Source organism: Panthera leo, chromosome A2 (assembly GCF_018350215.1).
Source record: "Panthera leo isolate Ple1 chromosome A2, P.leo_Ple1_pat1.1, whole genome shotgun sequence".
Taxonomy (NCBI): domain Eukaryota; kingdom Metazoa; phylum Chordata; class Mammalia; order Carnivora; family Felidae; genus Panthera; species Panthera leo.
This window is the reverse complement of record NC_056680.1, coordinates 90,180,411-90,195,334: the sequence shown is the minus strand read 5'-3', so window position 1 is coordinate 90,195,334 and position 14,924 is coordinate 90,180,411. Positions and strand designations below refer to the sequence as shown.

Sequence of the window (14,924 nt, the reverse complement as noted above, 5' to 3'; positions counted from 1 at the left end):
TCCAAGGGATACAGGAGTACTGATGCATAGGGGCACCTGTACCCCAATGTTTACAGCGGCACTCTCAACAATAGCCAAATTATGGAAAGAGCCTAAATGTCCATCAACTGATGAATGGATAAAGAAACTGTGGTTTATATACACAATGGAATACTACGTGGCAATGAGAAAAAATGAAATATGGCCTTTTGTAGCAACATGGATGGAACTGGAGAGTGTGATGCTAAGTGAAATAAGCCATACAGAGAAAGACAGATACCATATGGTTTCACTCTTATGTGGATCCTGAGAAACATAACAGAAACCCATGGGGGAGGGGAAGGAAAAAAAAAAAAAAAAAAAAAAAAAAAGAGGTTAGAGTGGGAGAGAGCCAAAGCATTAGAGACTGTTAAAAACTGAGAACAAACTGAGGGTTGATGGGGGGTGGGAGGGAGGGGAGGGTGGGGGATGGGTATTGAGGAGGGCACCTTTTGGGATGAGCACTGGGTGTTGTATGGAAACCAATTTGACAGTAAATTTCATATATTAAAAAATTAAAAAAAAAAAAAAAAAAAAAGAAAAGAAGAAACAAAAAAAAAAAAAAAAATGCTTATAAAGTACTTACTACAGAACCTGGACCACAGCAATCATCAGTAACTGCTGTTATTATTTAATAACTTTATTATATGCTTCCTTATGTGCCCTTCACAAAGCCCTAAAACAAAGCCTGTATAGAGAAGACAAAATAGTTGACCCCAGGATTTTAAACCCCAAAAGGGAAATGTAATTAACTGCTATAATCACAAAAGTACATATTCAAGTACCAATGGAATACAGCAGCGACATGGCTTTGGATATAGAAGAGACCAACTTTTAGAGTATACAGATGAACAACACTGACCTCTCATGCAATCAAAAATCCATATATAATTTTTCACTACCCATAACTTAATTACTATTGACCCGAAGTCTTGCCAATAACATCAACAGTCAATTAACATGTTCTGTGTTATAAGTATTATATCTACATTCTTACAATAAAGCTAAGAGAAAAGAAAACGTTGAGAAAATCCTAAGCAAGAGAAAATACACTTATTGTATAGTACATTAGTAGAACAAGGCACTACACATCTCCTCATTCCCACCCAAATTAGCAAAGCTACCCAGGAATGCAGGAAACCTCCTTCCAAGAAGATTCTAGGGGAAGGCAGAGAAATGGCGAAGAGAGAGCACCATTACCCTTCTCGCTAGGTTGCTTGCTCCCCTGACCCCTCTGCATGGTTCTAACTCAGCTTCTGCTTGTGCCAAGTGCTGGCAAGTGGCTCCCAGCAGTATTAGTTTTCTACTTCAGAGAATTTTCAGCACCTCAGACAGCATTCCTTCCTGCCCTGAGCTCTGCAGCCCAGGTTCCTGCCTGGTGGTATCCTGCCCCAGATATTCTCCTGGACCCGTGGCACGGAGAAAGGGTTGGAAGGAGTGCAGATTATCATTCTGTGGTTCCTGGCCAACTGTGGCCAGGCCAACTGTGGACAATGACTGGCCTCCAGTTCCTCTGCTCCTTTCAGTTCAAGACCTCAGTGAACCAAACTTTGCACAGGTAGTGAGGTGAGGACTGCCAGGAGCACGTAGAAGCCCTGCTGTTCCAGCCTTCCCAGCATCTCTTCTCTATCTTTCCTTCACTTTTAGTCATTTGGCAACTTCTATCTTATTTTTCAATCACAATATAAAATATATACTTAAAACAATTAAAAAATAAAAATAAAATATATACTTTTAAAAATCCATGTATTTACACCCACACAGTTGAAACCCATGTTGTTCAAAGGTCAACTGTATACACTCTATTAATGATATTTTACATAGGTGAAATTGTTTTTTTCTGTAATCATCTCAGGTTACAAGGGAAACCTACATGGAATTTTAAAATAAGTGGGTATTAATAAATACACATAAAACATGTCCATACACTTACTACAAGAAAACATCTCATTTGTGCTGAGATGTGTGTTTATTTTGAGAGCAATATTCTTCATTTAGAGATGAAAAAACATCATTAAAGTTCTTTTCATCCTGAATTTGAGCAAGTATCAAGAGTTTAGTGCTATTAGTAAAAGTCAAAGTAGTGCAAGGAGTTTTTTGGAGGGATTTGAGGGTTGAAAGTGTTGATGAGAATAATTTACCCTTATGTAACAATATAACAACCAGTTTGAACAATATAAAATGAAACAAAATTCTCAAAATAAGAATAGGTAAAAACTAGAAAAGAATAACTGCTCCATTGAGAGATGAATGGATAAAGAAGTTGTGGTATACATACTCAATAGAATATTACTACTTTGCCATAAAAAAAGAATGAAATCTTGCCATTTGCAACAACATGGATGGAGTTAGAGAGTATTATGCTAAGCCAAACAAGTCAGTCAGAGAAAAGACAAATACCATATGATTTCACTCATATGTGGAATTTAAGAAACAAACAAACAAAAATGATCATAGGGAAAAAAGAGAGAGAAGCAAACCAAGAAAGAGACTCTTAACTATGGCAAACAATCTGCTGGTTACCAGAGGGGAGGTGGGTGGGGGTAAGGGTGAAATAGGTGATGGGGATTAAGGAGGGCACTTGCAAAGAGCACTGGGTACTGTATGTAAGTACTGAATCACCACATTGTACACCTGAAACTAATAGTACACTGTATGTTAACTGGAATTTAAATAAAAACTTGAAAAAAAGAAAAGAATAACTTTAAGCCACCCATATACAAATGGTCAATGAAACTATTAAACCAGGGGAGAGAACACACATAAGAGGAAACAGTGAGACTAATACTAAGGTCAGAATCAGTACACAGGACAAGACTGTTAAGAGATGGAGGCAATGTCAGAATATGTACGAAGAAGGTAATCAACTGCAGCAGACAAGTCAAGAGAAAGAGAGAGGAAGACACTAGGAAGTAGTTAGCTACTATACAGAGGATAGTTTCCGGGGAATAGAAAGAACTCAAGAAAATGGAGGCAATTAACAACAAGTATTTTGTCAACAATGAATCCCAAGGAAGATAAGAGACAAGAAATCTTTAAAATGACTCACAACAAACTTGCACTCTGATGAGGTACTATAATAGACATCTAGTTTATTACCTGCTCATCAACCCTTCACCCTCTTCTGAGATTTATTTTTCTATAGGCAACCACCACATATGCTGTGGTGGTATGAATGAGAGTGATTCTACCCCCTAGATTCCAAGGTTTAACATGTGACCCAGGCCACACAAATGAGAGCACCTGATTCCTCAGAATGGGCACATGGTAGACAAAGGCCAATCACAACCAGTGAGCATTATTCCAAGGACTTTTGCTGGAACCACTAGGATGGTGGAGGCGGTGTGTGTGTGGGGGGGAGGGGGGTGTTTGGTGTGCTGGCCATTTGCATGAAGAACACTAATCTCTGAAGTGATCTGTGAATGTGAAGACAAGACATTGTGGGTACAACGACCACATGGGATGGTCCACCTGAAGTCAAACACAGGAAGTAGTGTAAAAAATGAAGAGGGAAATTTCTAATAAAAGCATTTGGACACTGGAAGTCAGCCTTACCCAAATTCAGCTGTACCCTTATGCCAACAAATACCTTCTTAAGCTAATGCCAGTATAATTTAGGTTTCTGTCACCCAGCACTGAATACTGATTAACACAACTATTGAACGCAGATCAACATAACAGGTCTTTTTAGTATTGTATAGTCGCTAAATGCTTCTGGAGGAAGGCTACCAAAAACAATCTACCTCATACTACTTTATAGCAAATTACGTATTTTATGAAAGGTCTTAAAATGAGATTACAAGTGTATGCTGCAACTCTGACTTTGATTGATTTTTTAATTTTCTTGGTTTATAGACTTCTTGAATGGCCATCAGAAAATGGCAAGGTAGAGCTAATGAAGATGATCAAAGGAGAATAAAAGAAACAAGTTTTTTCTTTTTATTATGAAGAAGGTAAAAAATTGTAGAAGCATCACTTTAATATCTACAGTGTAAATAAATGTTCCAAGGATCATGTGCCATTTTAGGAAAATAATAATTCCTGGGTAAATCTAGAGATATATCCACATATATCTCTCTGTGCACAGAACATACACATAATGCTCTATCTTTTTTTTCAATGCTTTTATTATCTTTATCTTTGAGAGAGACAATGTGAGCAGAGTTGGGGCAGAGAGAGGAAGACATAGAATTCAAAGCAGGCTCCAGGCTCTGAGCTGTCAGCACAAAGCCTGATGTGGGGCTTGAACTCACGAATCATGAGATCATGACCTAAGCCGAAGTCAGAGGCTTAATTGACTCAGGTACCCCAATGCTGTATCTTTTAAAATAGGTTGTAACTCTCAACCAACAGGTAACAGTGGACTTCAAGACCTTCAAAACTCTTTAAAATCCTTAACCACATAAAATACACGCAAATTCCACTTTGCAGATACACGTCAAACCGTCAGCCTTACTACGAATAAAAATAACTTGTCCTATACTCTGTCTTCACTGGAATTTATAACTAAGCCTTTTAGTATAATGTTACAGAACTACACAAGTGTTTATTTGACCACAGCACAGCCTAACTACTATAGTTTATTGCCACTAAATTAACCTCAACAATTGAAAGGAAAAGTAACTTTAGTAGTTTACTTACATCACAATTACAGCCAAATACTCCATTGGAAAAGGAAATCAAGTTATAAGATTTGTCTCCCCAGCGTAATGTTGGATCTCCTGCAAGAATCATTGCAGTTACCTAAAACAAATTCAATGTTTTAAAATTAAAAGAATTTTAATATTAAAAGGTATATAAGAATTTATACCTTAAACGTGTATATACACACACACAAACACACACAAAACCCACTTTTCCTCTTCAGGTAAACCAAATTTAATAAAATGATAATAATTATACTCAAGAGATCATACTAATTCCAGCCCTGTCTCTAGGTATTTCTCAAAATCTCAAGAAATCCCACCAGTAAACAGAAAGCTGGTAAAATACTCATGGGTGTTTAGAGAACTTGGAAGGGAAAAGACAAAGCTTTTGCAACTTGAATAGTCTAAGAAGCTGTGATAAGTTTAGTCATTAGAGTCTAGTTACAAGAAGAATATTTCAAGAATTCATACCCTACTAAGCCTGTTTCTTAAACAGTACGTTTGGCCCATTAGTGAGCCATGAGAACAATTTAGCACATCAGAGTAAACATTCATTACAAAAAAAGTACAAAATAAAAATAAATATCAGAGTCTGTCACAAACAGTAAAAGTAATTACTATTTTGTGAAACTTCCATTATGTGTGTATATGCGTGTAGTGGGCTACAACCTCAATGCATGTCTAACTAGACTGCAGTAAAAGTTCAAACACTACATTAAAATATATTCTTCCTCAAGAAGTTTGGTGACTCTCCCAGGGTACCTGGGTGGCTCAGTTGGGTAAGCATACAATTTTGCCTCGCGTCATGGTCTCAAAGTTCATGAGTTTGAGCCCCGCATCAGGCTCTGTGCTGAGTTCAGCCCCTGGCCGGGCTTAGAGCCTGGAGCCTGTTTCAGATTCTCTGTCTCCCTCTCTCTCTGCCCTCCCCCGCTCACGGTCTGTCGGTGTCTCTCAAAAATTAATAAACATTAAAAAAAATTTTTAAAAAAAGCTTGCAGACTTTCCTACTAAAGAAGTCCAGCTAAAGTTATTTTTACTTACAAAATTTTTCAATCCTTTATTTTTTCTACTATTTAATCGTGATGAATCCATTATGAAATAATTTAAGTGTTTTCAAAAGCCTAAGAGACTTCTACAGGTACGAATACTACCTTTTATTGTTTCCCAGGAAATGATAACATTACCCTGGGGGGGCAGGGAAGGAAACAAAATAAGGCCACATCTACTCTGTACTCATGACTCACTAAAAGTCAGTGTGAATAAAAATCAAATGATAAATTACTTACAAGAGTGATATAACTCCTAGAACAGACCTCACCAACTAAGATGTCAACCCACTGCTGTGGGTTACTGGAAGGTTCTCATGTCACCTTTGGCATGATAAGCTCACTTAGCCCAGAGTCCCATGCAAATTTTCTGTTCATCCAAACAATAGCCATACTTCTTTAAATAATGTACAAGATATATCTAAATTACCTAAACAATGAGGCAAGAATTTACAAAGGATTATTTATGTGTAAGCTTCAATCTGGTAAATGTATATATGACAGCTAAGTAAAAATTTTAAGAAACTGCATGTAACAAAAAATCTTTTCATCTTTAATATACACAAGAGCCTTCCAGAATAATCTGTGAGAAGAAGTAACAGAACAAGATAGTCAAGTACCTGAGAATAATCTTCTGGCGTTACATGTGGACTGCTATCTTCTAGGGAGTACACCAGTAAACTGCTTTGAATTTTTTCTAACCTAGTCAAGTTCTCCGGATCAAGACTAATCAAATATTCTCGTGCCTAAGAAACAAAGAAATAATGATTAAATGTTACAAACTAAATATATCCAGAAAATCTAAAAATAGTCTGTTAGGGAAAAGGTTTATTAAGAAAAGCATAAACCTCTACCTGAAAGTAGACTATTCCTATGAAATCTTTCATGAGCCAAAATGGTATAGAGCAAAGAGGCAATTACCATTAATTTATATGGAAACAGGTTTGAACGTTCTCCAAAAATAACCTCGCTTTTGCTTTACTGATAACACAGGACACATCTTGCAAAGGGATGCACAAATAAAGTCAGATAAAGCACAGGTGCTCCCAGACACAGATGCCCAGAGCTTGATGGTGAGATTCTGAAGGCAGCTCCAGGGGAATGAGCTTGGTGTGCCACTCTTGCTGCTCAAGGAACGTGCTGTGACACACACTTGCTGACACTATTTTTGCTTTTTGCCTTTTTTCGTGAAAGCAAACATCCTCCTTGGGTTTCTTTCAATGCACAAAACCCAGTACTAATGTAGGTACTTTGTGAGAGTGTAGTGACATAACCAAAACTTTAAAAAAGTGGGAGATACTTGTGCAGTTAATAATGCCCTATTACATATTTCGAAACTGCTAAGAGAATACATGTTAAAAGTCCTCATCACAAGACAAAAAATTTAATTATGTGAGATTTATTGTGATCATTTTACAGTATATACAAATATCTAATTATGCTGTACACCTGAAACTAATGTCAATTATACCTCAGTTAAAAAAAAACACACACAACTATAAATTATAACCTTAGCCCATCGGGTTCGCTCCTCACTGGTTAATGCTGGTATCCCAGGTCCATCGGGTTCACTATGGCACTTCTTGTGAATATATGTCAATTGCCTTAGGGAAGATTAAAGAAAGAATATGTAAAAAAAGCATAAGCAGGATCACTAGCTACTTTTAGCCTTTAATAGGTCATATTGTTTATCAGTACTTAAATGTTTTGATGTATTATCCAAAGAAAGGGATTATGATCTCAACAGCAATTTCCCACACCTTATCTCCTTTTTTTTTTTTTTAAAGTGTGTGGCCTATTAACACAAAAGTATATTTAATAACTTTAAGTAATTAAATTTGCTGTTTGGCTGGTATTATTTATACTTTCAAAATGTACATGTACTTCCGGGGTCTAAGTAAATACCCCTTACAATAGAGAACTTGAAAAATATTCTGTAAATGATATCACAAATATTATGTACATCTTACCTAACTAAAAACTATGTGCATATATATTTAACAGAAGAATTACTCTATAACCAATTAATATTTGTGTGTAACCTCAAAAATAGAATACGTTGTCAATTTTAAATGTTTTCACATGTTACTTACAATCATTTTAAAGATTCTATTAAAGAAAAATTTTCACTCCCAAGTACTCTATACTCTCAAACTGATGAGTTTCCTGTATCTTTAAACATTTGACAGGCAAATAACAGGGTTCTTCAATAAAGAAATACACTTTCATCAATCCAAAATCCACAGAGGTTTAGCATAGGCAACAAAAGCAAAAAATTACATCAAACTAAAAGCTTCTGCACAGTTAACATCAAAATTAAAAGGCAACCTACAGAATATGAGAAAGTATTTGCAAGCCATGTATCTGATAAGAGGTTAATATTCAAAATATATAAGGAATCCCTACAACTCAATACCAAAAAACCAAATAACCCTAATTTAAAAATGGGTTAAGGAACTAAACAGACATTTCTTCAAAGACATACAAATGGCCAGCAAGTGCACAAGGTACTCAACATGACTACACATCAGGGAAATATTAATCAAAACCACAATGATACATCACTTCACAGCTATCTGGATGGTTATGAGAAATAAGAAATAAGAAATAAGTGTTGGTGAGGATGTGGAGAAAAGAACTCTTGTGGACTGTTGGTAGGAATGTCAATTGCTGCAGCCTCTATGGAAAATAGTAAGGAGTTTCCTTGAGAAATTAAAAGCAAAACTACTCTATGACCCAGCAATCCCAGTTCTGAGTGTATATCAAAAGGAATTGAAGTCAGGACCTTAAGAGACATCTGCACTCCCATGTTCACTGCAGCATTATTCACAATAGCCAAGAGGTGTAAGACACTTAAGTATCCACTGACAGATGAATGGATAAACAAAACGTAACATACATGTACAATGGAGTATCATTCACCCTTAAAAAAGAAGGAAAGGAAATCTTGCCATTGGCAACAACATGGATAAGCCTGGAGTACAATACACTAAGTGAAGTAAGTCAGACACAGGACAAATACAACATAATATCACTTACAGGAGCAAGCTAAAATAGAATGGCATGGTGGTTTCCTGGACATGGGTAAGGAGGAAAAGGGGGGGGGGGGTGTAATTAGTCAAAGGACACAAAATTCCAGCTTTACAAGATGAATATCCTAGAGATCTACTGTAGAGCACAGGGCTTGTAATTAACAATACTGTACTGTATGCTTTAAAAAATTAAGAGGATAGGTTTTATGTTAAGTGTTATCACAAAAAAATTATTAAATAAAGGAGGCAGGCAACTTTTGGAGGTAATGGATAGGTTTATGGTAGATTGTGGTGATGGTTTCATGGGTCTGTACTTATTTCCAAACTCATCAGGATGTACACAATAAACATGTACAGCTTTTCATATGTCAATCACACCTCAATAAAGTTTTTAAAAGTCTGTTCAAATTTTTTTAAATGCTACAGATTTGGTAACTAGGATAACCCCTTTTCCTTTAATTTGGCCATCTATGCATCTGTTTTTTAGCTACACATGCATTGTTTGATATTTAAAAGCACAAAATTTGTATTACCAGTATTTACATTTCAGACTCCTACACCTTTCAAAATATTCTATACTTGAGATTTTCTCACAATCTGGTTTCTGCCTTCATTACTTTCCACTTTACTTTCATTTATTATAATCTGGTTTTGTCCTCCAATGATTATCTTGAAACTGCATTTCTGAAAGTCACCAACAGTATCCCATAAAACAAATGTAGCAGGTTTATCTCAGTCCTGTTTTCCTGATCACAGAGTATTTAACACCCAGGAGTAAATCTTAAAATTATCTTCTATCTTAGCTTTTGTAGCACTGTTCCACGGCAGTCTCCTTACCTCGCTTTCTGCTCAGTCTATTTCACTGATCATCTGTTCTCTTTTCACCGCCAAACGTTCCCCCAAATCTGTCACTGACCTCTCCTGACGTCTTCTACAAGTTTCTCCTTTGGTAATTTCATCCATTTGTTTAAGAGCTTTAACTGTCTATTACCTTTGTGTAAGAGGCAACCAAATCTCTAACTTCAATCCCACTTTCTCTTAAAATTTCTGGTCCCAAATTTCCTAATGCTTGCTGATATCTCTACTTCAGTTTCAGTCAGCATTCCAAACTAGATTTAAAAATCATCTCCCTGTCCCCTTTCCAAATTAAAAGAAAAAAAGCTTATCTTAGAAGAAAACATAGGTATACATCTTTGTGACTTTGTTTTTGTTTTTTAAGGAGGCTCCATGCCCAATGTGGAGCTTCAACTCATGATGCTAGGCTCAAAAGTGGGATGCTCTACCAACTGAGCCTGCCAGGTGCCCCTAAATATTTATGACTTTGGATTAGGCAACGATTTCTCAGATACAACACCAAAAGCGCAAGCAACCAAAGAAATAGAAAAGTGGACTCTGTAAAAATTAAAACATTTGTGCTTCAAAGGAAGTCAAGAAGAAAATGAGAAGAGAACTCCAGAAAGGGAGAGAAATATTTGCAAATTATGTATCTGGTAAGAGACAGAATGTACAAAGAAGTTTTACAACTCAATAATCAAAAGACAATCCAATTAAAAATTGGAAAAGGATTTTAATAGACTTTTCTCCAAGGAAGATATACAAATGGTCAATAAGCACATGAAAAGATGCTCAACAGCACAGAAGAAAAAGAACACTACTGCACCATTGGTGGAAATGAAAACTGGTGCAGCCACTGTGGAAAATAGTATGGAGGTTCCTAAAAAAGTTAAAAATAAAACTACCTAGAATCTAGCAATCACACTACTGCGTACTTACCCAAAGAATACAAAAACATTAATTCAAAGGGGTACATACACCCCTATGTTTATAGCAGCATTACTTACAATAGCCAAGACATGGAAACAGCCCAAGTGTTCACTGAATGATGAATGGATAAACATGTGGTATATATATACAACTGAAAACTATTCATCCATACAAAAGAATGAAATCTTGCTATTTGCAATGACATGTATGCACCTAAGTGAAATAAGTGAGCAAAAGACAAATACTATATGGTTTCACTCATATGTAGAATTTAAGAACACAACAAATGAGCAAAAGGGGGAAAAAAGGGGAGAGACAAACCAAGAAACTGACTCCTCACTATAGACAACAAACTGATGATTACCAGAGGGGAGGTGGGGGGAGGATTGGGTTAAATCGATGATGAGGATTAAGGAATGCACTTGTTATGATAAACGCCGGCTGATGTATGGAATTGTTGAATCACTATACTGTATACCTGAAACTAATACAGTTAGGTATGTTAACTAAACTGGAATTAAAATAAAAACTTAAAAAAAAAATAAAGTTCTTAGTCATTTAAAAAAATGCTCAAGATCCCTGTCATTATAAAAAAGCAAAACTAAACCACAATGAGATCCTACGTCACACCTTTTTGGTTATAGCCAAGGTTATAGGATGGCTATAACCCAAAAGACAGATAATAACAAGTGTTGGTGAGGTGAGGATGCTAAGAAATTAGAACCCTCATTTACTGCTGAAGTGAATGTAAAATGGTGCAGTCATTTTAGAAAACAGTTTGGCATTCCCTCTAATAGTTAAACAGAGCTACGACCTAGCAATTCCCTCCTAGTTATGTATCCAAAAGAAATGAAAATACATATTCACACAAAAGTCTGATGTTCAGGACAGTATTATTCATAATGTCCATTAAGTGATGAATATTTACATAAAATGTGGCATATCCACAGAATGGAATATTCAGCCATTAAAAAGAATAAAGTAATAACGCATGCTACAACACAGATGAGCCTTGAAAACATCATGCTAAGTAAAAGAAGCCAGACACAAAAGACCATACATTTTAAGATTCCACTTGTATGAAATGCCCAGAATAAGCATATACACAGACACAAAAAGTCCATTGGTGGTTATGCCAGGCTAATGGAATTAGAGTGTTTGGGAGATATGGGTAGTGTCTACTAATGGATGGGGTGAAAGCTGGGGAGCAATAGGGCTTTACTGCTTATGGGTCCAGGGTTACTTTTGGAGGTAACAAAGTGTTCTAAAATTGATTGTAGAGATGATTGCACAATTCTGTGAATATTCTAAAACATGCCAAATTTCACCCTTTATTTTTTTAAGTAGCTTCACACCCAGCACAGAGCCCAACGTGGGGCCTGAACCCATGACCCTGAGATTATGACCTGAGATCGAGTCAGACACTCAACCAAGTGAGCCACCCAGGCACCCCAAGAATTGCACACTTTAAATGGGTGAAAGGTATGGTGTGTGAATTATATCTCAATAAAGTAGTTATTAAAAACAAGAAAAAAAATGAAATGGTTCCTCCTCCTCTGTTGCCTCCTTTTGTTATAATACTACTTGCCTACCCAACCATGTTTAAAAATTTCAGTCCTATTTAATACCTTCTTTTCTTTCTAAGCCCAATCACCAACTCTTACTAATTTTATCCAATGATATTCTAATAGTGTTGTATGGTGACGATTGGTAGTTGCACTTCTGGTAAGTATAGTGTAACACAGGAAAAAGTTGAATCGCTATGTTACGCACTTAAAACTGATCTGGGGCGCCTGGGTGGCTCAGTCGGTTGAGCGTCCGACTTCAGCTCAGGTCATGATCTCACTCTGAGTTCGAGCCCCACATCTGGCTCTGAGCTGTCAGCACAGCTGAGACAGCTGGAGCCCGCTTCACATTCTGTGTCTCCCCCTCTCTCTGCCCCTCCCTGCTCATGCTCTGTCTCTGTCTCAAAAATAAATAAAAACATTTAAAAAAAATTAAAAATTTAACTTATCTAACACTGTGTGCCAACTTCCCTAATAGAAAAACTAAAAAAAAAAAAAAAGATACTTTAATAGGGTATAAACATCTTCTATTCTGTGGATTTCAACACCTAAACACAACAAAAGGCTCACATCCAAAAAGTATAAAGAACTCCTCCCACATAGTCATATATGTATGAAAGTGCTAATTAGTATAACTATTTTCGAAAACTGCATTATGTACTGAATTTCAATGTTCACATACCCTATGACTCAACAAGTCCTTTCCTAAGTGTAATCAGAAAGAAAACGTACAAGGATTCTCACAGCATCATTTTTTGTTCTAGTAAAAACCGTAAGCCACCTAAATAATTACCCTTGAAAAGAAGAGAAAGCATGGTAACTGACAAGTGGTATGAAGGAAATTTCTAAAATACTGGAAATATTCTATTATCTTGACCCGGTGGTGGTTACATGAGTATGTAGCTGTATATTTCTGTGTGCACTTTTGTACATGTTTGTAATACTTAATAAAAAAATTTTAGAGATATATATAGATACATACAACTCAACATTTATAAGACAATCTAGGAAGATTTGAACAAATGATTGTATATTAATGATATTAAAGAATTCCTCATTTTCTAAAAGAAGCAAGTCATTAGGTGTGATAATGGTACTGCATGTGTATGATTTTAAGAGTCCTTATCTTTTAGAGGTACATACTAAAATACTTCAGTGGAAACATTATGTCTTGAGATTTTCTTTACAATAATCCATAGGAGACTGAGGGGAGGAGAAAAGGCGAGTTGATACAAGGCTATGAATTCATAATTGTTGAAGCTAGGAGATGATAACTGTTGAAGCCGGGGTATGAGAACATGGAAGAGCTTCATTATACAGTTCCCTCAAAATTTTGAAATTTTCCATAATATACTTTGAAAATATAAACACACAAAATACTACACGTACATACTACGTGTACATACTATTTGTATGCATTTAAATACATACTAGATATAAACTACATTCTTTTTTATAAGTCTTTATGTGCATATAAATTCACTAGAACGGATACAGAAGGACAGAATATACCAAACTAGTTAATGGTGATAAATTCTGGGGCAAGAAATGAAATTGATAATATTCTGAATGTTTTCCTTTTCTCCAAGTGGAATAGATTCATATACATCTAGTAAAGTTAAAAATTAATGAAAGCTAAAAATAATAAATTTGCAAAAATCAGCATATACAGAATTATTTCTTTTTAGCTTACTGTCCCTTTATACAAAGGCAATTGTGAACAAAATTTATTTTTTTAACTCAAGCAAAAACTTAACACCTCAAGACTCAAGAAAGTAGTTTGAAAACCTGTGAATCTCTGGTGGGGTCATCAAACATCCTTCATGCATTACATCAAAGACAAAGACTCGGCCTCGACAAAGCACCGTAATGTGAGTTGGGGAACGCCCTTCGCTCTCTGGAAAAAGAAACAGGAAATCCAAACTCAATCTCTCAAAGTTAAACAAGAGTAAAACTGCTTATTTACATCCAAAAGAAGAAAATAATCCTTGCTCCAATACTTGATAATATATTCATATATTCATCAAAAATATCATATGAACAATAAGGTGATGGACTTTCAATTATGATATAAATATACACTCTTGAAATCTGTCCATGTGAAACAGCCAAAAATCCATGGAGTTTCAAATATTTGTACACCTTGAGACTTATATAATCCCAAACTCCTGCAGGGCTTTCTAGTTTATTCATGGATAGAAATGACAAAGGGAAAAGGGCAGCAAGAAATCCTGTAGAAGAGCTATGAGAATTAGTTTCTCCTAGGCTTTATTTCAATGTTGACTGCTTATCAGATAATTTAATTGCAGTAAAAATCTAGCTATGATTTCTAAATAAAATAGTTTTCAGTTGAAAAAGGGCACTGTTTGAGTGGCAAGGAGAATGCTTTTTGCCAAATCTAGTTTTACTTAAGGCTCTAATCACACCTGGCAAGCCACTGATAATTGATTCTATGATTCTTTGGGCACACTTTAACTCTCCAAGAACTGTATGTTTGCTGTAAATCTCAGAATATTTTGATTTAGCCTCACTTTTCTATTACCATTGCCTTTGACAAAGGTCTTCCTATATGGTCCCTGTTCCTTTCCTCTAAGAAAAAAGACAGAAAAGACATACACTGCCAATGGAAGGAAATGTACTGATTAATATGTACAATTAACTGTGGTAAATGCTTTACACACATTATCTCATGAAACCCATCAACTATGAGGAAAGATCATCTCCTCATAGCACTGTTTTTTTTCTCTTATATCCTATTTCTTCCAGTTCTAGGAGGTAAGGTATGTATTTTCATTGTCTTTCATGGCTACTTCCAATACATTTCTTCTCTCTTCTCCTTCAAAAACCTCCTCA

At 35.9% G+C, this 14,924-nt stretch overlaps 1 protein-coding gene across 4 annotated transcripts in view; it reads right to left on the bottom strand.

Moving 5' to 3' along the window:
• The window catches only part of CROT (carnitine O-octanoyltransferase), a 50,707-nt gene that overhangs the window by 17,092 nt on the left and 18,691 nt on the right, over window positions 1-14,924 (bottom strand). For 3 of the 4 annotated variants that reach the window (XM_042916884.1, XM_042916891.1, XM_042916901.1), the window contains 4 exons: window positions 13,860-13,968; window positions 7,221-7,314; window positions 6,331-6,456; window positions 4,660-4,761 (listed from right to left, as the gene is read on the bottom strand). In XM_042916884.1, the coding sequence (XP_042772818.1) occupies window positions 4,660-4,761; window positions 6,331-6,456; window positions 7,221-7,314; window positions 13,860-13,968 (431 nt within the window). The remainder of the gene's footprint in view (window positions 1-4,659; window positions 4,762-6,330; window positions 6,457-7,220; window positions 7,315-13,859; window positions 13,969-14,924) is intronic. The other variant, XM_042916911.1, reaches the window with a different exon arrangement.